The sequence below is a fragment of the Rhodnius prolixus genome, unplaced genomic scaffold, assembly GCF_049639745.1.
Source record: "Rhodnius prolixus isolate KJV_2025 unplaced genomic scaffold, Rpr scaffold_2, whole genome shotgun sequence".
NCBI classification, from domain to species: Eukaryota; Metazoa; Arthropoda; class Insecta; order Hemiptera; family Reduviidae; genus Rhodnius; species Rhodnius prolixus.
In genome coordinates, this window is record NW_027411592.1 from 57145229 (window position 1) to 57171939 (window position 26711).

Consider the following 26711-nt stretch of genomic DNA (forward strand, 5'->3'; position numbering starts at 1 on the left):
GGCCATGAATTTGCCATAAAAATTTTATCAAACTTTGATTTACAGACTTACGTAGACGAACGTTCTAAGAAAGTTTCTGTATCATTTCTAGTTTTTTTTCACCGAGCGAGCATTCCAATAAGTTTACACGAATGCTTCGAAAAGTGGGTGGAAGAATGGGCCAGCTTAGGCTTGTGATAGGGTTAGAGCATCTGTTGGCTCGCTTAGCGGAAACGGAGCTTAAGATTTACCAGCCATGGTTTTTTAAGCGGTAACAGGAAATCGTGAGAGTCGTCAGACCAGTTTTTTTTTTGTTTTTTTTTAAAGTGAAGTTAAAAATTCACTGAACTATACGAGCTTAACATAGTTTGGTAATTAGTTAGCGAGGGTAATACCCTAACAAAGCCAGTTGGAAACAACTTCGACACAACTTTGCCTTGCCACTCTAGTGTTAACACACTGAATTAGGTGTGTCTATCTTATATTCGTCTCACGTTTCACCTTGCTTTTGATTAACCCTCTTTGGGGTACCTTCATCAGTACTAATCCCTGCGGGGATGTTGCCATCTCACCAGTCTCCACCCACACTCGTTGGGCTCGTTTTCGTATTGTTTTGTGGCCAGGGTGGAGGGAGCCGCGCTCTACCACTATTAACTGATTCTCCAGGCTTTATTCCGTTTACCCTTGTTTCTGTTTTAAGCCCAGGAACACCCCCCCATTGCCTAACTTTGTGTACTATTGTTGTTATGAAAAGCCAGCAGCTACCAGGAGAGTTTCTTTCCTTTACCTTTGAAGAATTACTAATAAGCATTGTGATCGTTACTGATGTTTCTTGTTAGCCTCCTAGTTTAGACATAGAACAGGAATAAAAGAAATTAGCTCTGTGATGAGATGATGACTGGATTTGGGCGCAAAGATCCCGGGTTCGGATCCCGAATTAAAACCGAATTAAGTTTCGTTTTAGTTACCAACTATCAGTGAACTACTTTATTCTTCAACATCTTCGCTCTAGTATTTCGTAGATATCCTTATTAAAAACAGAATTTGTTCAAAGTGAATATTTTTAGGCGATATACCTAATTATTGGAACTATGGTACCTCAGAACTAGGAAATTCAAAAGTTGGAAAAAGTGGTAGTGAAAGGTTTAAAGGGTTAAAGCTCAAATTGGGCTCAGAGAACAGTAGAAGTTGCCCAAAGCCATCAGAGTTTATAAGGACACTCAATCGCATTCAGAGCATTGCATTCACTCGTTGAGGATTCATTCTTCAACTCTCTTCACGGCGTAACTCTACTCGTCATTCAGTGTAGGCCAATTCTTTTAGAAGGGTTAAAGCCCCAGGTAGGGCTCAGAGAACAGTAGAAGTTGCCCAAAGCCATCAGAGTATATAAGGTCCGGCAGACGGTTTTCCATTGCCGTAGAATACTTTTCTTTCACCACCCAGCCAAACAACCCAACCAAAACCACAAAAAAACACAGACACGATCTTAACAGTACCAAGTACAGTACAGTACAGTACAGAGTATATAAGGACGCCAGAATACCGCTCGGGACACCCAATCGCATTCAGAGCATTGCATTCACTCGCTGAGGATTCATTCTTAGACTCTCTTCACGACGTCACTCTATTCGCCATTCAGTTTAGACCAATTCTTTTAGAATTAGTTCATATTTAATTAACCCCAGTTAGTTGTAGCAATTTAGGCTCATTCCTAAGTTAGTGTTAACGCTAGCCATAACACTCTTAGTCTGTGATATTATCTTTTATTCTATTTCAGCCCTCCAGCTTCCCTAGTAAAATCTAATTATCCTCTCGTGTCTATAAATTAATAGCTACTTAAAATCTTCTTTTCATCGATATCAACTTCATCTACAGCTTTTAGTACACTTCCACAAATAATGCAAAGACTTAAAGTTGGGAATCATTTAATTCAACCACCCCTCACCACCATCTCAATTTCATCATTGTTTCAGCATAAATAAATAAATACAAAAAATTGCAGTAAATTTAAATTTATTATTTAGTTCAGTTTCCACTTTCATACCTGAAAAATAAGCTCTTGGAAATTAGCCTACCGGATTTCCGCTGTACTGAATAGATTACTCCGTTTTTTTGTTCTTTTCCATAAAACGGTTTGCCTATGAGTTTTTTCAAGCGTAACGTACTACTTGTGGAATTCTCAGTACTGGGGCCCTCCCCCTGCTTGTTGATATAGAAAATCTTGTAACTACCCCATAGTTGACTAATGGTCTTAGTGTAACTATTGAAACAATTTAATTCTATTCGCTCTTGGAAACAATAATTATTATTGGTTAAATTCACGATAGGGAACCGCCCCAACCGCCTTATCGCAAACTTTTCACCAATAAAGAGAGGTGTACAACCCGACAGTGTGTAAGGGGTCTAAAGTTTTAAACAATAGCGCCGCGGAGAATACCGGAACTAAAACAATAGAACTGAAAATGGTGTTTAGATTGTAAATGAAACTTTACGTAAAAGTTCCTGGGTTCCTGCAAAATTTACATGAAATGTAATTATTGTTAACTTTTCCAATAGGTATGGATGATTTTCTTTTTTCCTTTTTTTTTTTGCTGCAGTTTTCATTTTTTCGTTCAGGTTAAGTATGTTAGGCGTTTGTTATAATTTTATTGAAAGTTCTTTTGCAATTAAAAAACTTTTGCCGAAGTATTCCGTACACTTTACTGAACAAAGTTTCCTGTATTTTTAAGATTTTAAATACGTTTCTAATGATTTTCTTTTGATTTAGTATAAATATAAATATTTAGATCTCAATGGCCAATTTAGGTGTCGTGGACGGAGGCGACTAACAAACATACTTTACTATAAATTACTCATCCAAGACCTAGACCGGGGAAATCGAACCTATTAAACCAACAATACATCTTAGCATTGCGGGTCTAGCCTATAACCGCCTAAAAACAAGCACTTGATATATATTTGCTTAGAGCCGTACATGTCAATTCGTATTTGATAAATAAATTAATGCAGTTTTGTTTTTTCATTTTAAAATGCTAATTTTTGATTTAAATTAAAACTAAATTTATTTCTGTGATATTTTGATTTATAATACGAAGTACTATTGCACATTATAAATGGCTACACATTTGTTGACTTTTTTATATATATATATATATATATATTCAGAACATAAAAATAAACCGGTCCCTACGAAGGTCGATTAATAGAAAGGGTGTCCACCCTTCCCGCAGTCTCTAAAATATTATGCGAATTCACAGCCAAGTGCTGTGTTCACTTAACATTAATATGAATTACCTGCTTCACACTTAATTTATCAATTTTGTGTGCAAGTATGTGTTTGGTGAAGCATAACTTAACGAGGGTTGGTTGGTTGGTTTGGTTTGGTGATAGTAAATAGGAATTGGTTGTTTGGAAATATTCACTTTAATAAATAACATGTGTGTGTGTGTGTGTGTGTGTGTGTGTGTGTGTGTGTGTGTGTGTGTGTGTGTGTGTGTGTGTGAGTGTGTGTGTGTGTGTGAGTGTATGTCTACGAGACTCTGTAGATAAGCATTAAATAATGGGCGCTATGCTGTTGTTATGTCCATGATCTACACCAGTATTTCATGCAGTATCTATTAGCAGAATGGATCTAAGAGACGCCGGTTGACAGGAATTTCATTAGTAAAATTGCTTTAGCAAATCATGCTTTTTTATTATTTCAATTCTTAAGTTCTTCTTTTTCTTCAACTTCCTCTGGTTTTCTGTGCTTTCTTGAAGGAGCTCCGCTAAAGTATGGGCTACACCTTCATCTGATCATAAAGCACTCATGCTTGTTTTCAGCGTCTAAAACTAAGATCTTCTAAGGTGTCTGCTAAGCTTCAAGTCACCTTGTTTTATTTCTAGTAGAATTTTTGGTCATCTTCAAGTCCAGCTATCCTGAACTAGTTCCTACAAAATCTTTGCAATAATCCTTTCTCCCTTGAGATTCTTCACGGCAACCTTTTACTTCTATTTGTACCCCTACTTAGTGTCACCTGTAATAAAAAAAAAAAAACACACAATTCACTCAGGTAAAAGCATGCACAACTATTCCTGTCCCCAATTCACCCCCTTTCTTTAGATTGTGAAGCAAAGCACTTCCAAAAAGGTACTAGAATATTCCTCCTCTCTAATACCAAAGATCTGTGTGCAGGCTCTCCAGAAAAGCTTGGGAGATCATGTCAGGCTCCTAGATGTTCTAAGGACGGGTTTCCCCCTGATTAAAAAGGAGTTAAGTTCTCCAGGGACTTTTTAAGGAGAGAAGAGAACTGCTAGGTGTAATGTTTCCTGATGTTCCATGCATTCCTTCCCATAAAACTCTCCAAAATCGGCCCCAAAATAATTTAAGGGCATCCTAAGAATAAGTAAAGTAATGCCTATTTTTTTTTTCAGGCGGGCTTTACGACCAACTTCTAAACTAGGTGACGTGGACAGAGGCGTCTAGCAAACATACTTCACTGTAAATTTTTCGTATTAACCATTAAATAAAATCCAAGACCTAGAGATCGGGAATCGAACCCACTAAACCAACAATACATCTCAACTTTGCGGGTTTAGTATCTTAACCGCCTAACATACTTTACTGTACATTCCTTTTATTAACCATTAAATAAAATCTAAGGCCTACACACCGGGAATAGAACCCACTATACCAACAATACATCTTAGCATTGCGGGTCTAGTCTCTTAACCGCCTGATATACTTTACTATAAATTTCTCATATTAGCCATTAAATAAAATCCAAGGCCTAGAGATCGGGAATCGAACCCACTAAACCAACAATACATCTTAGCATTGCGGGTCTAGTCTCTTAACAGCTCGGCTATCCTAAGAATAATATACACCTCCAACTCTAGTAATCGTCCATATCTCTGTCTCAAACGCCCTAAGAGGTGCTCTAATTTCAACCATTCGGTTCACGTATCCAAAACACTAAAGTCATCCTTTTTTCTGTTCATTTTGGAGGAATAACTGCCTGCTGCAGTTATTCTCTGATTTATTTTTTTTCGCTTTCATTCCTAACATTATCTCAAGTTGTTTAAAAGTTTGAACCTGTTGTATTTGCAGTCCTTTGAAAAAGGTATTGATTGAAAGGTATCGGCTCATCAGATTGTCACAAATTCTTGGTAGATGTCTAGGTTTTTTTTTTTTTTTTTTTGAGTTTCACCCACCCCTTTCAAGTAAATGGTAGGTCTTCGGCGAACGCGTATATGACAAAAATTAATTATAGAATGATACTAAGTAATCTTTCTCACCCTGAAGTACTCTGTAGGAGCAGTCTTGAATGGCCGGTCAACCACACGAACTTGAAAGAACGATTTAGTTCTAGGTACCGGAATTTCGATTCCAGTTACCAGTTTCGTCCTGTTTAGTTTGTCTGGCGGGTGGGTATATTCCTAAGTGATTGTATGGGAGTTGCAGAGCTCAGTAATAATGAAAGTATCACTCTTAAGATGTTCCTGGGAGATGAACCTAGGAAGGATCCTTTTTTCGTCACATTTACACCCTTACCCTACATAGCTTCCCAACCCAAATTATGTCCTTTCCCTTAAAACTCTTTAAAAAAAATGCCATTTACTCCTGCAGATCATCGCCAATAGCACTAATATCAGCGTAAATGAAGTGTTTCAATAAACTTGTAAATTGCTCCTGCTAGTTTTCTAGGCTAGGAATAAAATAGAGGCGATCTAATGTTTCCTTTTGCTTTTAGCCAGTAAACCTCCCGGAAAATCCTTAATACATGATTTATAAAATAATAATAACAATAATAAAGCCTTTTATTTTTAGAAAAAACAATAAATACAAAAGAAATTTCACTCTTGAACATAATAAAAGACATACACTGGGTCCAAAAGACCATCCGTGGAATTGTTGCCTACAATAATATACTTAAACATCACAAAAATTGCTTTAAACTTTGATTATAATTTAAAATCACAAAAATATTATAGAATTTATTGCATTATACCATTATTTATTTTCTGATTGAATTAGGTAATTATGACGGAAATTCCAAGCGTATTTACAAAAATTTATAATTGGTTTCCATTTAAGGTAACCATTTAGATACAGTGACTCCCATTAATATTGGGACACCTATTACAAAATGATTTAAAAGAAAAATGAAAACAACATACAAAAGTTTGGAATTTTTTTTTTTTAAATTACATTAGCAACATCTGTGGAAATTATATATAAGTATAAATCGATGAAATTCCAAACTGTTAGGTAGCACTTTTTGGAAAAGTGTAAAATAAGGATCTCAAAAATATTGGGACACCAGAAGTGCTAGAGTTTAAATGTTCAATATTTAAAATCTCCTACTATTTAATATTTGGTTGGTAATAATTTAATAATTGCTTTTTGACTTACAATAGCCCTCAAACGATCAGGCATAGGTGAAACAAGTTTTTGGTTAATTCAGGTGGTGTTTTTTTCCCATTCTTCCAGGAAACATCGTTTTAATTCATTTTTGTTAGATATTATTCGTTTTTCTTAAAGCACTGGCTAAATATTGCCATAAATGTTCAATGGGATTACTGCGGAGAGGTTTGGAATACTTTTGGGCAATTGTATAACAGTCACTGACGTATCACCCAAGCCGTAGGTTTGGGGTCGTTATCTTGGTAGAATTTAGAAGACCCTAAAATACCAAATGTTTGGGCACTTTTTTCAAATTATATTTTAATATATTACTATAAACCATTTTGTGGATCATTCCATCAATAAACACTAATTCTCCAAATCCTGATGCGGACATCCAGCCCCAAACCAGAACTGACCCACCTCCACCCGGAGGTGCAGCTTTAAAACCCTTTAAAGTTGGCTGTAAATTCTTCTTTTCGAGTTCAGCATTCGCTTTCCTCCAGACCATAACCCTTCCATCTGACTGGAAAACATTAAATTTTGATTCATCGCTAGAGTATATCATTCCAAAAGTCACTATTTACATTGGAATATTTTTCGGCAAATTTCACTCTCTTAACACGATTTATCTTACTGACAAAAGGATTCTTCCAGGCTACTCTACCATGATAGTCGAGTTTTCTTAGCACTCTCCGAACTGTTTCTGCTCCTTTTTTGCTCTCTGAACATGTCAAAAATTTCACATAGAAGTTTTGGAGCACTAAGTCGGTGATCTTTTTTAATTCTTTTAATATATAACGCTGCTCTCTCTCAGAGAGCAGTTGAGGACGGCCTTTTTGTGGGGTTGAAACAATTCTTTTTTCTTTTTGGTAACGCTGAATGATGTTCCACGCAGTAGATGTTTTAGGTCCGATCAGTTTTTCTGTCTCTCTAACACTTTTTATTGTCTTTGTGCAAAGAAATTATAATATTTCTTTGTTCAATCGTTGTATTTGTATTTTTGCGCGACATGTTACACCTGGCTTGATTTATATAAACTAATTTAATTATTAATTTCATATTGAATATATGCTTAAGGTATATATTTACAAATTGTATAGATATTCGGGCAAAACCTTGGACAAACTATAAATTATAATAGTGTCCCAATATTTATGAGAGGTAGAATTTGCTCTTATTATTATATATATTTTTTTTAATCTACCAAAACATTTTTATGTACTTATTTAAATAGTTTTTATTTAATTAATAGTAATTATAAAATGAAATGAATTTATAAAAATTTGAATAAATGGGTGCCACTTTTAATTTTCGTCAATTTTTAACTTCTATATGTACTGTCCCAATATTAATGGGAGTCACTGTATGTTATTAGCTGCTCTTTTGTGAGACTCTCCTTTTCAAAAAAAAAACAAAAAAAAAAACGAATGCGTAACTCTTAATAAGTGCCGAACAGTCAGCGAGAAAATGATAAGTACTCTTCTCTGGCAAGGACATATCGCACAAAGAACAGAGGGAACATTCAACATCTCTAAAGAAATCTATAAATTAAGATACATAAGTTCGCCTCTCGCTTTTATAATCCAGGAGATCTGGATCTTAAGAGTACTCATTGTTCAAAAAACTTATTTTCTCCTAAATCATAGCTTAGTTTTCCTTGTACAGACTTCCGGTAGAGGAGTTTCTAACATTAATTTATAAAATATTTTCTTCAAATTTTCTTAATTTAATTGTGTGAGTTTGTTTTGTAGTATAATCTTCTAATAATTATGCTAGAAGTGGTTGGGTTCTAAGCATAAATCTATGCTCTGTGGGGAGATAAACATAAAATAATAGATCCCTGGATTTAGTACAAATTATTAGGAACACAGTAACTAGGAATAGCAGGCTAGAGAAACATTTGATGGGAAATTTCATTTGTGAAAATTTACTTTTAGCTTAATTTAATATTTTCTATTATTTCAGTTTTAATTTGTGTTAGTCTAGTTATATCCCCTCCTCCTCCTCCTCCTCCTCCACCTCCTGCCACAAACACACAGAAATTCGCCAGCTGATTATGTTCCCAAAACATTTGGAACACTAACAGATGATAATGTTCACTTATTTAAGCAACAAATGGGAGCCACCACCATGTTTAGCAATGGCGTGGCGTATGGTGTGGGTGAAGAGGCGAGTCAGTGGCGGGTGGGTGGGTGGAGGGGTAAATATCTCGCACAATTTGTGCACACACATTTCTGTGTGTGTATGTGTAAGCATTGCACATTTACACAGATGTTAGTATTACCATGAGACCGCTACGCTATCAGGTCTTGATAGTTACCATGGGTTCGTTATCAGTAGGTCGATATATACAATATATATGTATGTATGTGTTCTCTTCCTTCTTCACCTACCCGTCCTCTCTAGTCCCCCCTTTCTCGCGCGCACGCACAATGCTTACACACCACTCTCTTTATCTAACCATCTTTCTCTAGTAATAACCCTCTACTCTTCTTTTAGGTTGTTTTTAATGCATACGTTTGTATGTGCATAAATTTTGCAATCTACAAATGATTGTTTTTGTTTGTTTTTTTAAATGCTAATGCGCAGACTCCAACAGATTGAACTGCCTTTGTGACGTGGTTATAAACTAACTTTTTTGCAACAAAAAAAAAAAAAATCATCTAAACCATGATGCATATTTTTTTTTTTTTATACATAACGACTTTATGGGCGAAAGAACATCTTCCTTCCGGAAGCCCTGAAAGAAAAACTCCTGACGCCAATAACCTCGCGATATTAACGCGCCTTTAAAAAAAGAAAAAAAAAAAAAAAAAGTATATACTTCAGACTTTATTTTCTCATAAAAATGGTCTCATAACTCCTTAAGAGTGTAGAGCTATGTAGGAAAATTAAATTATGCTATTCGAAAGAGTTATGAGCACTTAAAAGAAACCAGAGAAGAATTAGTGGTACCGTATTATCATGCGGAGATCGTAGGTTCGAATCCAGCTACTACTAGTCCATAGATTTTTTTTTCTTTTCCTAGGAGCTTCTTTTACAGCTCACTGGCCGCGGTGATGGTACAGTCTTGTCTGTAACGAGAGAACAATGCCCATTAACCAGTAGTGCACAGTAGTTTCAGTTCTCGCCTATATTTATATATTTTAAATATATATGATCTGAGGTGCCACGGTAGCCGAGCGGGTTAAGAGGCGAGACCTGCAAAGCTAATATGTATTGTGGTACTGGGTTCGATTCCCGGGCCTTAGGTCTAGGATTTAATTTAATGGTTAAATGAGAAATAGTAAAGTACGTTTGCTATTCGCCTCCGTCCACGACACCTAGTAAATGGTAGTTGGACGTTAAGCCCCGCCTAAAAAAATAGGCGATTACTTTACTTTACTTTATATATGATCTGAATTTGAATATACAGGGTGAACCAGTATAGTCCATAGGCCTACTGTGTGTAGTACATCTAAAGTGAAGTTCAATGACGTATTGGCCAACTTCATATTTTCCACTGTTTCTTGAGAGACGTTACTTTAAATTTTTTTTTTCTAAAATCATTACTTTTTTCCAATAAAAATGTTATTACTCAGAAAGTTTTAGTCCGAATTCGATTCTAATGACACGGTTAGAAAGGTAGATAAATTTTCTAAAAATTGACCACATTTTGAAGCATAAGTTATTCTCCGAACAGCCTCAATCTTCCTCCTGGATACCGGCAAGATAAAAGTAATCGAAAATTTTTGAAGAAAACTCATTAGGCCCTTACGTGATCATTATCAGACCTAGGTGCTGGCACTTTTTATAAAAGTTTCCTTGTCTAATGTGGGCTTTCAAACGGTATATTATTTTCCAGGATTCCTTTTATCTTCGTGTGAGAAATAACGTTTGTTTTAAAAGAAAAGATTCTTAGCTTGTAAAAATCTCACACATGACAACAAAGTGGGAGACAAGAAGGTAGTCTACTTCCATTTCTCCCAGAACTATACCAGAAATCTCTTGGAGACAATTATTCCTCCTGGAGAACAGCTTTAAGAAAATCATTGGTACCATTTTCCAGGATATCATGAAAATGGTAGAAAATTCTTTTTAACACGTGGCATTTCCGTTTGTGGGGATTTTTATCGCTGAGTTATTTCCGGTAAAAATGTAGGTGTCAAAAAATGGTTTCCAACACCTTCTTCTTCTTCTTCTTTCAAGGCGCTACAACCCAGTGATGTGGGTCCTTGGCCTCCTCCATATGTTTCCACCAGTCGTCCCTATTTTTAGCAACCGCCATCCAGTTACGAACTCGAAGAATGCTCTTAGCATCTTAAGCCACACCGTCCTGCCATCTTAACCTGGGCCTTCCAATTGTTCCTAGCACCTAGTAAGTGAAAATAAACCTAGTCTAGATCCAGTATAGTACGAGGGTCGTTTGAAAAGTCCGTGCAAAGTCAGAGAGATAGCACCACTGGCGCGTAAGGAGGTTATGTTTAGTTAGTAGCATCTCTTGGAAGAACACACACCAAGTTTCAGCCAGATCGGTCTATTTCTTTGTGTTTGGCATTTGTTTGAATCGAGAAAGTCGAGTGAAGATGGATGAATCGCAAGATGGGTGCCGCGATTGCTCACGCTTGACCAAAAACGAAATCGTGTGAAGTGTTGCAAGGACGGTTTGCAGCTGTTCCAGAAGAATCCGCAGGACTTTAAGCGTCGTTTCGTCACTGTGGATGAAACATGGATACATCACTACACTCCTGAGACCAAAGAAAAATCTAAACAATGGGTTACCAAGGGGGAATCTGCGCTAAAAAAGGCGAAGACCGTTCCTTCGGCCGGAAAGATTATATGGCGACTGTCTTTTGGGATTCGCAAGGAATAATCCTCATCGACTATCTGGAAAAGGGTAAAACTATTACAGGTGCATATTATTCATCGTTATTGGACCGTTTGAAAAACCGAGCTGCAAGAAAAACGCCCACGATTGGCCCACAAAAAAGTCCTTTTCCATCACGACAACGCACCAGCTCACACCTCAGCAGTTGTGGTCGCAAAATAAATGGAAATAGGGTTCCAACTCGTTTCACATTCCCCCTATTCTCCTGACTTGGCTCCCTCGGACTACTATTTGTTCCCCAATATAAAGAAATGGCTGGCGGGAAAAAGATTTTTTTCAAACGAGGAGGTGATTGCAGAAACGAATGGCTATTTTTCAGACTTGGACAAATCCTATTATTCGGAAGGGATCAACAAACTAGAGCAGCGTTGGAGGAAGTGTATAAGCCTAAAAGGAGACTATGTTGAAAAATAAAAAAAGGTTTACCCCAAAAAATTAAGTAGTTTTTATTTTTGCCCGGACTTTTCAAACGACCCTCGTAAAATAGTGAAATTAGGCACCCGAATTCCATAGAGAATACCTTCTATTACTCCTAATCTTTAAAAAAAACTCTCTTAATTGTTTTGTAAAATAATGGGAGACATTAAAATAAGTGCTTAAAAATAAGTTACTTCTAAAAATAAAAAGTTTTGCTCATTTTAGAAAAAAAACATTCTGACCTAGGTTATCCAGAATCCAAATTCTTATTAATCATTAAAATTCATCCCACATTCCCTTTATTAAATTCCATAACTTTCATGAAATATTTCAACTTTTCTGGATATGAGGATTCCTCCAGCAAAAATCCTTGACATTTCTTTAATTCCCACAGAAAAATTATTAGTCAAAAGATGAAAACAAATTGAAATATTTGTTGATATTTAGTTTATTTTTTTCCTTGGAATTCAAATAATTCGTTGTGTCACTTTTATTTTAATAAATTTATTATTATTATTATTATTTTTTAAATGACATCAGAACGGATGTTGTGAAATGAAAGATGAATATCAAGGTTTAATTTTTTCCAATATAAATTCTCTCTAGTTTATTATATATTTTCTTCCCTCCTCTTAAATGAGAAAATATACTACGCGTAATACTACGCATTTTCTTCTTTCATTATTTTTCCTGCTAAATGATATTCCTAATATCTACTATTTCCTTTTTATTATTATTTTTCATTTTTCTAATCTCTAAAAGGTATTTAAAAGTTATATCAATTTATCTTATTGTGTTCAACCGGAAATACACATTTTTTTTGTGATTCCTTGATTGCGAAAATTTGTATAAAGCGTAATCGCTCTTGCTGATTCATTTTTTAAATCTCTCACCTGTTGCATTACATTATTACATGTATTTAAACAGTTGGTTAGGACAGTTGTATAAGGGTTGATCGTCAAAAAACTGTTATAGGCTAGACCCGCAAAGCTAAGATGTATTGTTGGTTAGTGGATTCGATTCCTCAGTCTAGGCCTTGGATTTTATTTAATGGGTAATATGAGAAATTTATAGTAAAGTATGTTAGGCGGTTAAGAGACTAGACCCGCAATGCTAAGATGTATTGTTGGTTTAGTGGGTTCGATTCCCCGGTGTCTAGGCTTTGGATTTTATTTAATGGTTAATATGAGAAATTTACAGTAAAGTATGTTTGGCGGTTATAGGCTAGACCCGCAAAGCTAAGATGTATTGTTGGTTAGTGGATTCGATTCCTCAGTCTAGGGCTTGGGATTTTATTTAATGGTTAATATGAGAAATTCACAGTAAAGTATGTTTGGCGGTTATAGGCTAGACCCGCAAAGCTAAGATGTATTGTTGGTTAGTGAATTCGATTCCTCAGTCTAGGCCTTGGATTTTATTTACGAAAAAGCGTAACGTTGAAAAACACCCAACTTTGACAATTTTTTTCTCTTTTTCTATAAAAGATAAAATTCCCAAATTTTCTTTAAAATATAGAGAAAATCCTCCTTCATAACTGTAATTTTTTTGCAACAACCTAAATCTAATAGGTTTTGAGAAAAAAGTTGCCGAAAATGAGCAAAAACGGCATTTTCAAAAACTTTTCTTGTTCTTGTTCTATATAGGGTCAATATTAAATAAAATTAATGATTATTAAATTGAGTCTTACCGAATTTCATCAAATTTCATAATTATAGTCCAACTCTAAATATTAGTTTAGAATAAAAGGCTGTAGAATTAAGCTGTAGAATTTAACGACTCAAATCTGCAACTGGACAAAAAGGTTCAATTAAAGAAAGAGAAAGGACCAAAAAGAGCTCAGAGACTTAGCCGAAAAAACCCATCGTACTTAGTTTACCGTTGAGGCTTTCCATTTTCTGTGCAGCCCGTTTAAGTTAGGCCCTCCCTCGTCAGTTAACAAAACCCGAAAGGGCGGTCGAAATGAGCTCGGTATGTACCGCACCTCAAGATATAGTGTTAGTTCAAAATAATGGGCGACCAAACTATCTTGTAGAAAGTTTACACCGTTACCGGAATGGTGTAACTTGCAAATTAACTTTGCGCTGTTACAGTAGCTTGAACACCACAACTTTAACGGGAACTGAATCTTAAACTGATATTCGGCTTTCTCAGGGATGCCCACTTCATTTTTTTAATTGAAGATTTATTACCTCTCTCTCAGCTAATATTCTGCACGACAAATTTAAATTTAATTGCCGCATTTAATGAGCATAGAATATCTGAATCATTAAAAGTAAACCATGATTTAGAAACATTTATTCTTGAGTTTACGATTAGTTACCTCTAGAGTAAACGCTCCCGATTTAGTAATTGGTCCAAAAAGTTTACTTTACGGTAAGGTTTCATTCAGTTTCCTGGTTACCGCAACCAATAATTTTCTTAGAAACTTAGCATTATTATTAGGACATGAATTAATCCACTCCCGATTCCTAAATTTCCACAGCAAACTCTCTCTGACCACCCACATCCTCTGGCTCAATCACTATCCACATCGTCCCATCCTGGCAATCCTCCACGTCGTCTAAAACATCGTTGGCCACGTGACCTCATTGCTTCCTGAACCCCAATAAGTTCCTAGAGAGTTCCAGCGCTGGCTGGTTTCTCTCATCCCGACATCCTGGCTGTGGCACTGAGCCAGCCAGCTCTGTGACACAATCTAATGTAAATTAAAAAAAAAAAAATATTAGAACTTAGTGCTGGTCGTGTTTCTTTCCAAGCCATTTCCCAAGTTGTAGAGGTTCAATTGCACTGTCCGCTTTGAAGGAAGTAGATAAAGACTATATTCACTTTACGTGATCCCAAGATTCTATGAAGTAATCGTTTTAGAGTCATGATCTTCTTTAGTTTCAGCAGAGAGATCGCAACCAAGCAATTTCATGGAAATTTCTTTCTGTTATTGACACGATTTTAGCCAAGTTTTTGGTCAAAGGAATGAACAACTCCCCAAATTCTATTGGGAAGAACCTGTCTTCTTATTACAAAAAGCCACCGTTTCTCACTGGTCCTTGTATTGTTGTTTTTCCTTATAAACTCCAATGATTTCTAAGAGCCTGTAGCCTGGTTGTAGCGTAGACTAGCGGATTGCAGCACACTCCAACCAAATATAAGAGACGTTTCCTTTTCTTCTCTCCACAGAGTATCCTCAGGAAATTTTTGACCCCACCTTCAACAAAAAACACACTTCCGATGTTTTTACTGATCTAGCAAGAAGGCACAAAGCTAGGATCTAGTCGGCATGGACACTCCAGACAAGACCCGCCACCACTGAAATCAGAACGGTCGGTTTGCCATGATCAGCAAAGGCTAGAGGAAGTACTAGCATGACGCATGCCTATGTCACTTACCTGATCAGAAGTTCCAAAGGCTGCAGGTGGAAAGAAGGAGGTTTATCGCACGGAAATCGTTGTCGCACAATGCTGGTTACCTGACCAGCTTCTTGCAGTTTACATAAAACCTCGGTACAAAAAAAAAAGAAAAGCTTACCAGGCTTTTACCCAAGATTACTTAATTCTTATAACATCTTCTCTGAATATAATAGAAAAACATTTTTCCCCACAAAACAAAATAATCAAAAAATAAAAATATATTCTGTATTGATTTTCCAGAGACTTCATTACTTATATATTATTATATACTACTGTCGTAGCTGAGGAATGATGGGACCAGTTAAGTCATCATTTCATGTTATCATCTGATGATGCAAAAAGATACACAAGTCAAACATAATTCGTCATAGTTAATTCTAGCTATACAGTCATTCATAAATGTCAGGCAATGTCATTAGTTTTATTTTTGTCCAGTATAAAAACTTTTATCTTTTTTTTTATTTATTTTTTTGTAATAGAAAGTGGATATGCCTTGAATTTGGTAAAATTTTTTTTTGTAATATGTGTTCTTTTTTGTAATGTGTGTTCTTTTTTGTAATGTGTGTTCTTTTTTGTAATGTGTGTTCAATATCGTTATTTATTTATTTATTTATTTATTTTTTTATAAAATAATTTAAATTAATTATTTAACTGCAATGTCTGGAGGCGTAGAGAGTTGAAACGGTTTAGTCGATCCCCCGTACTTCGATGCCACATGACCAGATAGGTCGCAGTAACAGAAGATATACGTAGGAGCCTTTTGTTGTGTAGGTTAAGTTTCGATCGTTCGTCCAGTAGTCTAGCGAGAAGTTTTGTAGCGTTTGGTTAGTTTTCTTGTCTTTTCCAGTCTAGTATGGGAGGATTCCATGTTAACCGTTTGCTTCTAGGTACAGTCCAAGGTAGCGTAATTTTTCCACAGTTGGTATAGGAGTTTTTGGTTCAAGATGATAGGAGGTAGGATTTTTCGTCTTAAGAGTAAATACTATACAGGGTAAACTAGTAAGTATTGTCAATAGGCCTACTGCGTGTAGTACATCTAAAGTGGAGTTCAATGATGTATTGGCCAACTTCATATTTTCCTCTGTTCTTGAGTGACGTCACTTTAAAGTTTTTTTCTAAAATCATTACTTTTTTCCAATAAAAATGTTATTACTCAGAAAGTTTTAGTCCGAATTCGATTCTGATGACATGGTTAGAAAGATAGTTAAATTTCCTAAAAATTGACACCATTTTGAAGCATAAATTATTCTCCAAACTGCCTTAATCTTCCACCGGAACCTAGGAAAATAAAAGTAATCGAAATTTTTAAGAAAACTTATTAGGCCCTTACGTGATCATTAGACCTAGGTGCTGGCACTTTTTATAAAAGTTTCCTTGTCTAATGGGCTTTGAAACGATATATCATTTTTCAGGATACCTTTTATCTTCGTATGAGAAATTGCGTTTGTTTTGCAAGAAAACGTGTTCACGAGCATACGAGCAAACTCGTACAGCAGTGATATTGTATTGTGTTGTTTAATTCATTAAACTCTTGTGGATGGAGCTGTAGTCAATTTTTAAAGTAGATTGTCTTAAAATAAGGTAGTCTAAGGTTACTTATTGCACATAAAAAAAAAAGAAAAAAAATCTAAACTGAAATATTTGACAAAATGTTAGATTTTGAAACTAAGCAAATTAGCCTTCGATTATAAAAATAGCACTTGTTTAAAATATTTTCTAATATTTTGTCAAATATTTCAGTTTAGATTTTTATTATTATTATTTTATTTATTTATTTATTTTTTTTATGTGCAATAAGTAACCTTAGACTACCTTATTTTAAGACAATCTACTTTAAAAATTGACTACAGCTCCATCCACAAGAGTTTAATGAATTAAACAACACAATACAATATCACTGCTGTATGCTCGTGAACACGTTTTCTTGCAAAACAAACGCAATTTCTCATACGAAGATAAAAGGAATCCTGGAAAATGATATACCGTTTCAAAGCCCATTAGACAAGGAAACTTTTGTAAAAAGTGCTAGCACCTAGGTCTGAAAATGATCAGATAAGAGCCTAATGAGTTTTCTTAAAAATTTCGATTACTTTTATTTTCGTTGGTTCCGGTGGAAGATTAAGGCAGTTTGGAGAATAATTTATGCTTCAAAATGGTGTCAATTTTTAGGAAATTTATCTGTCTTTCTAACCATGTCATCAGAATCGAATTCGGACTAAAACTTTCTGAGTAATAACATTTTTATTGGAAAAAAGTAATGATTTTAGAAAAAACTTTAAAGTGACGTCACTCAAGAACAGAGGAAAATATGAAGTTGGCCAATACATCATTGAACTCCACATTAGATGTACTACACGCAGTAGGCCTATTGACAATACTTACTGGTTCACCCTGTATATTTTGATTTGGGCAACGTTAATTTTGATTCGCCATTTAATAAGCCAGTCAAAAATACTTCTTAACGCTTCTTTCTCACTATCCCAAAATGATCTCAAAATCCCCTTTCATTACAGGATCTTGCTAAAACTCGTTTCTTCAAAATTTCATTCCACTCTACAGCAGCTCATCCTATCTTCACCTATCTTCTTCCACATTACCAGGTCTATCCTCTAAGGCAGTGGTTCTCAACCTTTCTAATACTGTGAGACCCCGCAATACCCCAAACCAAAAAATAATTTTGGTGGCTACTTCATAACTGTAATTTTGCTACAGTTATGATTCGGGATGTTTTTTTTGGGGGGGGGGGCCTATGCCTGTGGCCATTAGCCAATTCGGGATGTTAAATACCTGATATGCATTATGTATTCTCATTGTTACAAATCAAACATAATTTAAACATAGTAATTAATCACAAAAACAATATTAAATTATATGTATATTGAGAAATATTTGTTACTAATTCCAATAAATAACATTAACGGCCATAACGGCGTGCGTTCCAGCTGAATAGCGCTGCTGCAGACGGTAGCACGGCTTCAGCTATCGGAAATATGTATTTTCCGATGGCTTTAGGCGACCCCTGTGTTTTGGTCGTTCGACCCCCGCCGGGGTCGCGACCCACAGGTTGAGAACCGCTGCTCTAAGGAGATTGAAGAGAAGATGACCTAGCGATCTACTCTCCTTCTTAGCAAGAGCACGTTAATGAAGTGTCGCAATTGGGTGCCTTCTCCTATCTTCATTCACGACATTGTTATATTTTATATCACATTTGCTTATTGCAACATAATTAATTTTTTTAATATTTTTATAACGCCATTTTCTCTTATTACTTGGTAAAGATCGTAAATGTGTTTACAAAATATTCCAAAAATAAAAAAATCACCGGAAGTCACATAACCTTATATTCCGATTGGACTTCCCTCCAGGAAGTCGACTTTTCATTTTTGAAGAACCGAATCCTTGAACAGGAAATGCCACTTTTTCTGAATGGATTTTCTTTTCTTTTTCTTTTTTGAGGCGATTTCCCCAAAAATGGCTGCAATGATTTTCTTTTTAATTTTTTCCACTCTAACAAATTTCTTTCGTACCAACATCAATAAAAAAATAATTAAACACAAATTAATAATTACTATAAATAATTTAAAAAAAAATCTATGAAACCACGTCCAACCAAAAATACGAGATTAAAAGTTGGGAAAAAATTATATTTTTCTGCAACCATGTCGGGAAGTTCTCATTACTCAATTAAAATCAGCTGTGTAATGCCCAACTTCCCACACTGGTGGGGAAAAATTCCCATTAGTGTCACTTTCCGCACTAGTGTGTGGAAAAACTTTATTGTGCTTCCTTGATATAAGAAGTTTTGTTATTAACATAAATATTTTCTGTAAAACTTTAATAAGCTTATTTAACGTAATTAAATAATTAAAAAACGAATATTAAAAAATAAAATAAAAATTGAAAGGAATATAGAAATAAAAATAATACTTTAATAAATAATTCGATATTTTTAATTATAACAGTTAAAAAGGTTATAGTGTTACCTTATAGAAATTTAAAATGGATTCTTGCGATTCCTGTTTAGAAAACACTCCATCAATAAAAGAAACAGCAGAAAATGTAATAAGTAATGTAAACACGTAAATAATGTAAATAATTGTAATATAACAATAAATGTTTATAATAAATAAATTACTTTTTGTAGACTGTAAAAATGAAATTTTTAATTTTTTTAGTTAATAAATCTAATGGTTGCAGAAAAAATATAATATTTAACTCGAATGTAAAGTATTTTCCTCACACTCGGCAATTTGCACTTGCACTCGCCTCGCCTCGCTCGCTCGTGCGTGCAAACCCTGCCTCGCGTGAGGAAAAGTACTACTTTCCACACTTGTTAAATAAATAACTATTATATTAAAAGAAAAAAAAAACTGTTACTTTTTTCGCCTGCCAACAACAAAAATTGGTTGTAGATATCCCATGGTAAGGTGAGTCATTTATTGACGTCGGCGCCAGCTAGGCTAAAGTTGGGGGTTGTTTTGCCTTGGCACCCCCAGCCCCACTACTTCCCCTCTAACCGTTACGAGAATACGTAAACCGTACACTGTTCTCTCTCCTCTAACCCCGCCTGCTGGGTGAATATATATATATATATCGAGCCGTGTTTTTTTTTTTTTGGTTAGTATTGTCGGCAGCACTGGCCTCCTAAGGTAAGATTGGGTTGGCTGGTCCCCGAGTTTTTGGACGACAAAACTATATATATTCTAATGGCTTTTGATGGTTTTCTTCTGGGCTAGCCTTGTCTCTCTTTGTCGAGCAGAATGTCCTAGCTCTTCTTGGGTATGGATTTTTATCATAGTAAGACCCTGGGGGGACACGACTAACCCAGTGACGGAGTGCTTCGGGGACAAGGTTTATTTCCTTTTTCTCTCTCTGTCTCTCTCTCACTTTTTGCTTCTAAATGACTTCCTCTTGATCCAATTCACACGATAAGTTGTAATTTCTTTTCTTTTTCTTTTTAAATATAGTGCGGCGCGTTATTGTTGCGTCAGCTCTCTCACTATGGCATTTGCTATTACTTTATTTATTCATTTATTTATTTTTTATTTTACGTGTCTTACAGTTTATTTCTCTACGTAGCCGTGCACGTAAGTTCACCAAGGTGTTTTTTTTTCTGTGGCCGACTTTCATCAAGTTTTCTGTATATTTCACTTTTTAACTGAAGACTCCATTATTTCCGGTTCTTTCTTCTTCTTCTCCTTCTTCTTTACTTCCTCTTCTGCTCGTACCATGAATATTTTTTGAGTGTCCATAAAGTTTTTCAAAACTCTGTTTTTTTCTTTATAATCACATGTAAGAGGGGTTCAAACGTGGATCTGTAGGTTTTTTTTTTTTTTTGTGGCGTCACTGGATAACCGGAAAGCAGACGCAACACTGACAGTCTGAAGACTTCCGTTTTTGCAGGGATGGTGTTAATGTGGTCTGCAAGTTTTATTGCAACCAATTTTGGCTGATATCCATTATTTTGGGGGACATAATGTTACGCTTTTATGTCCTACTTATACAAACAACAATTCCGGGTGACGATTTCCTTTTAACTTTTGTCTTTTCGTGTACTAAAACATTTATTGTCGATTTTAGAATCGATTCTGAGTATACTATCGGGTCCTTCACATAAAGAACAAATTTCGGGCAACGATTTCCTTTTTAACTTTTGCCTTCTCGTGTACTACTGTTTTTGCCTAGAACTGTCAGATCCTTCGCAAACCACTGACAGGTTTCCTCTTCCTGGTTATTGGGTGGAGGGGGAGTTTCAACCAATCGTTTCACGTATCCAAAACACTAAACTTATCCTTTTCTCCTTTCATTTTGGGGGGGGGGGGCTCTTCACTTTTCCAAATAAAATCTCTACTCATAGCATGAAATAACTGCCTGCTGATTTACTTTTTTCGCTTTCATCCCAAAAATCATCTAAAGTTGTTTAAACCTGTTGTACTTTGCAATCCTTTGAAAAAAGGGATATTGATTCATCACCAATTCTTGAAAGATGTCTAGGTTCTAGGATTGTTTAAGATGGGCGAAGACAAGATTTAGGATCCTTTTTATTAGGCTTATGTTAACAGTGGAGTTGCTTAGGTCTTTTTCCCGTACAGTGGTGACTGTTAGCTGGTTCAGGCCTGGAGCTGGATTTTCGCCTTAGGACGGTTGTTGTTGTTGTTGTTTTTATTTGGAGTAGCTGTATAGTTCCAGGGGCGGGATTCTGGGGTAGCATAAGGTTTCCCTCTCCATTTAAGAACAATATAGTACTCAGCAGGGAAGGGATTAGTTGAGTGGCTAGCGCATACTGCATTCCCACGTGAAGATCTCACGGGTTCCAAATCCAGCTGACATTCCAGTATACCTCTCCAAATTTTTAAATTTTAGAAATGGGAGAGCTCGACATATATATGAAACAATAATAAGAATAAATGCATAAAATAACAACTAGAAGAATGCGGATAGAAGTAAAAAAAAAAGGACGGGAAAAGAGCTGCTGTTTTTATAGTATTAAAGAAAGAAGAAGATAGAATGTTATCGATCAAGTAGGCCGTGGTAAGAGAGTAGCAGTAGTTTCCTAGAGAGGCTTTTTATAGTTAGTGCGCCGGGGTCTATATATTCCCTACTAGCGGAGTGGAATAGACGCGAAGGAGACAGTAGGAAGAGAACTTAGCGCGGTGGGTGGAATGCCGGGCCAAGTTATACGAACGGAACTCTGGAGCTTGCAGCCCCCGCGGATGGAAGCACTTCCCACTCTGTCTCTCTCCTTCCAGAAGTTATCCCTTCCCTTTTTTTTTACTAGGCCCATAAAATGGTGGTATATAGTTGCTGGGTGAGCTCCTCCACTGAGTGTTACTTCCAGAGAAAGAGAGAGGGAGTCCTAGGAATAACTCTTAGCTGCACACAGTCGGCTGGCTTTGTCATAGCCGAGCGTACGCTATCATGAGCACACGCTATGGTTTTATATATATATATATATATATATATATTATACGGCAATCTTACCACAAACCTTTCTCCTCCTCCTTCACCAAATGACGACGATCCTCTTGAACTTCCTCCTTGTTTAAAATATACTATATATGGCAGTTGAACACTCTCTCGCGACTATCTTTTACTACCACTATACTAAGAACTTCGAACTCGCTAGTTTCCCTTCAAAACCCCCAAAACTTTGGGGGGACATCCTAAAGTAGAGTGTTAGTAAGAATACTAGACAGTGTTCCCAAATTAAGTCATAGAAACCATTTACGAGAAAATAATAAAATACGGGAAATTCAATTCAGTAAAGTTGGCACTTCCGCCTAGCCAATATTCATCAAGTTTGGAAAATTCGGGTCTTAAATTTGATTCTGATTAATATTATACAGGTGGTAAGCTAGTAAAATGAACAGTAATGGCACTTTAGATAAAAACAGAACTCTTTCTTCTCTAGAAGAACAAAACAGAACTACTCTCTCCCCTAGAAGTACAAAACGGAACTACTCTCTCCCCTAGAAGTACAAAACAGGACTACTCTCTTCCCTAGAAGTACAAAACAGAACTACTCTCTTCTCTAGAAGAACAAAACAGAACCACTCTTTCCCCTAGAAGTACAAAACAGAACTACTCTCTCCCCTAGAAGTACAAAACAGGACTACTCTCTCCCCTAGAAGTACAAAACAGGACTACTCTCTACCCCTAGAAGTACAAAACAGAACTACTCTCTCCCCTAGAAGTAAAAAACGAACTTTTCTAGTTTTTTTTCCCCCCAGGGGACGATTATTTCCTGTTAAAATTTCAATTTTCTAAGATTTAATCCGATCGTAATAATTAATAAAAATAAATTATTATTTTTATTATTTTTTTTTAAAAAAAGCCTCTTTGTAAAAATGTAATTTGAGAAGATTTGTTGTATTGAAACTAAGCTGAAATTGTTCAGTAAAATTGGCTAAATGCCATTTCAATATTTCTACAGAAAGTGGCTCTTAATATAGTCTAGGTATCCATTCAATTTAGTTGTTCAAATTTAAATTGCATTTAAGATGGATGCATTTATTACGAACAAACATTTTACATGTATAAATTTATAAATAAATTACTTTTACGAAATTATTTTTTTCGTTAAACATGGAATTTATAATAGAAAAATGTTTAGATTTTAATGTTATAACCTGTTCACTTTAACTGAAACCAACTAAAATCTTGGCAGTAAAAAAGCATTTCTGGTTAATTTTCCATAAATTTAGGTAATAAATTTTTTAGTGATATTTATTACGCGTGAAGTTCTTAAATTTAAATGGTCAATTAGAGTGACGCTCAATCATTTCCTAGATTGCCCTTAATCGAATTTCCTCCCCAAAAATGTTACAAATATAAGTAAAGTATTGTCCAATGCTTCAGGCGGTTTCGTGGACGGAGGCGACTAGCAAACATACTTTACTGTGAATTTCTCATATTAACCATTAAATAAAACCCAAGGCCTAGACACAGGGGAATCGAACCCACTAAACCAACAATACATTTTAGCATTGAGGGTCTAGTCTCTTAACCGCCTAACATACTTTACTATAAAGTTCTCATATTAACCATTAAATAAAATCCAAGACCTAGACACCGGGGGTATCGAACCCACTAAACCAACAATACATCTTAGCATTGCGGGTCTAGCCTCTTAACCGCCTAACATACTTTACTATAAAGTTCTCATATTAACCATTAAATAAAATCCAAGACCTAGACACCGGGGGTATCGAACCCACTAAACCAACAATACATTTTAGCATTGCGGGTCTAGTCTCTTAACCGCCTAACATACTTTACTATAAAGTTCTCATATTAACCATTAAATAAAATCCAAGACCTAGACACCGGGGGTATCGAACCCACTAAACCAACAATACATTTTAGCATTGCGGGTCTAGTCTCTTAACCGCCTAACATACTTTACTATAAAGTTCTCATATTAACCATTAAATAAAATCCAAGGCCTAGACACCGGGGGTATCGAACCCACTAAACCAACAATACATTTTAGCATTGCGGGTCTAGTCTCTTAACCGCCTAACATACTTTACTATAAAGTTCCCATATTAACCATTAAATAAAATCCAAGACCTAGACACCGGGGGTATCGAACCCACTAAACCAACAATACATTTTAGCATTGCGGGTCTAGTCTCTTAACCGCCTAACATACTTTACTATAAAGTTCTCATATTAACCATTAAATAAAATCCAAGGCCTAGACACCGGGGGTATCGAACCCGCTAAACCAACAATACATTTTAGCATTGCGGGTCTAGTCTCTTAACCGCCTAACATACTTTACTATAAAGTTCTCATATTAACCATTAAATAAAATCCAAGACCTAGACACCGGGGGTATCGAACCCACTAAACCAACAATACATTTTAGCATTGCGGGTCTAGTCTCTTAACCGTCTAACATACTTTACTATAAAGTTCTCATATTAACCATTAAGTAAAACTCAAAGCCTAGACACAGGGAATCGAACCCACTAAACCAACAATACATCTTAGCATTGCGGGTCTAGCCTTTTAACCGCCTAACATACTTTACTTTAAAGTTCTCATATTAACTATTAAATAAAACCCAAGGCTCTAAAACAAGGGAATCAAACCCACTAAACCAACAATACATTTTAGCATTGCGGGTCTAGTCTCTTAACCGCCTAACATACTTTACTATAAAGTTCTCATATTAACTATTAAATAAAACTCAAAGCCTAGACACAGGGAATCGAACCCACTAAACCAACAATACATCTTAGCATTGTGGGTCTAGCCTCTTAACCGCCTAACATACTTTTCTATAAAGTTCTCATATTAACCATTAAATAAAATCCAAGACCTAGACACCGGGGGTATCGAACCCACTAAACCAACAATACATCTTAGCATTGCTGGTTCTAGTCTCTTAACCGCTCGGCTATCGTGGCGACTAAAATGCTACTGTTTTGTCACTTAATTGCAACAAATTCCAATTCAATACTCAATTTTGGGCACTTTCTGTGAATTTTCATTTTCAAGGTGGAAAATTACGTTAACCACGCGCTCATGAAAAAATGAGAGAGAGAAGGTGTGAGAGAGTGAGTGAGAGAGAGAGACCATTTTGTAAATCGCAAATATTTTTTTGGGACTTAAGGGACCTCAAAATTGGATGTATCCTGTGAAGACTCTCAAAATCAGAACTCTACGATATTCTAGTCTCAATTTTTCTATTGGTGTAGTATAGCAAATCTTATGAAGCTGTTCTTTGGCATTCTCTCAGCCTATAGCTAACTTCCTTGTGGATTTTCGTTAAATCCTTGTGCAGGTTCTTCTTCCGCCTGTTCTTGGGACAACCTCTCGATCGCAACCAGTCAGTCTACAGTTGGTACAATTTTACAATCCTCATAGTACTAATTAGTTAAACTAGAACTTCATTACTGGGCAATTACGTGATCAATTTGAACCTGATAACAATCACCCCTTCCAAAAATATACCACTTCCTGTTGGGTGTGGACGAGGAAGTGAACTTAAAGGACTTTTATAATACCTTATCTCTTGTAACATTGATTTTTTTCTGACATTTTGATTGCATTTTAAAATTTTTTGTTTGGTTTGTTTTAGGTAAGGATTTTTATCTTATTGGTTTGGATTATTGATGCAGCTTGGATGCTGTATTTATTCAATAAAGGTAAGATTATTTCTTTTGCATGATTTAATATTGTTTCATATAATTAACGATGTTCTTTCTTTCTTGTTTAGACATTTATTGTAGTTATTAAATTAAGGTGTAATCCGTCAAATACGGAATTTCCCAGCCGGAAATAGCTTTCTACTAAAAAATGGATTGTTCATATTTTTTAAATTTTCTCGGAAATGACTCCTAGGATTTTATGTACACTTTGTATGACGTAGATTTATGGTAAAAAACTAGCTTTAGGCTAGTTCTCAGGGTAATGTTTAAGACAAAGGTTACAATTTCAGTGTCCAATGTACGGTTTTGAAAAACATCTTCTTTCTTGGCCTTTTGATGATTTCACATTATCCATCATCATGCAGAGGTTTGTTTTTATGTAGTGCGGTGGTTTGTCTGTTAGTATGTACGTATACGTAGATACTTGGATCTTAAGACATCTAATGTCGGCCATATAATTAAGAAATGAATTAGATCATCTTTATTGTTCCCACATAGCGGGCAGGGGGAATCAGTATTAAATTTTTTAAACCCTACCGAGGATATAGAGTTGAGGCTTCTTCTCAGACATTAATCTTAGAGTTGACTGGCAACTCTGATCATGTCATTGTGGACATTTAAAGTGAACGGTAATGTTCACCTAAACCAAAAATGTTAATATTACTAAGGAAAGTGTTAATTCGGGAGTTTAACAGAGATTCAGCATCCCTTACTAATGAGATTATTGTTGAATCTTACCATGATATCAGTCAGTTTTACCATTCGGGTATGTGCTGTTTTTCCCAGACATCATCGGAAACCAATTATCTCAAATTGCTTTCGCAAAACAGCGGTCCAGTTAAAAGGGGGGGGGGTAAGACAGTATATAGTGTTTAAGTTGGCCGGAAGTGGGCAGTTTGTCTGTAATATTGCCGTCCCACAGCTGATCCCTACCTTGTTCTTGTTCTTGGCTGCAGGCCAAGATTATGTGATTTGCCTTTGGCTGTTGATTCCCT

At 35.8% G+C, this 26711-nt stretch overlaps 1 protein-coding gene across 2 annotated transcripts in view; it reads left to right on the forward strand.

Annotated features, from left to right (window-relative positions):
- Window positions 1-26711, forward strand: part of LOC141450051 (Krueppel-like factor 7) — a 710120-nt gene that overhangs the window by 96211 nt on the left and 587198 nt on the right. The window contains exon 2 of one of the 2 annotated variants that reach the window (XM_074120069.1): window positions 25647-25713. The exons of the other annotated variant lie outside the window; for it this stretch is intronic. Within the exon in view, the coding sequence (XP_073976170.1) occupies window positions 25681-25713 (33 nt within the window). The 5' untranslated portion in view covers window positions 25647-25680. The remainder of the gene's footprint in view (window positions 1-25646; window positions 25714-26711) is intronic. 2 annotated transcript variants of the gene reach the window in all.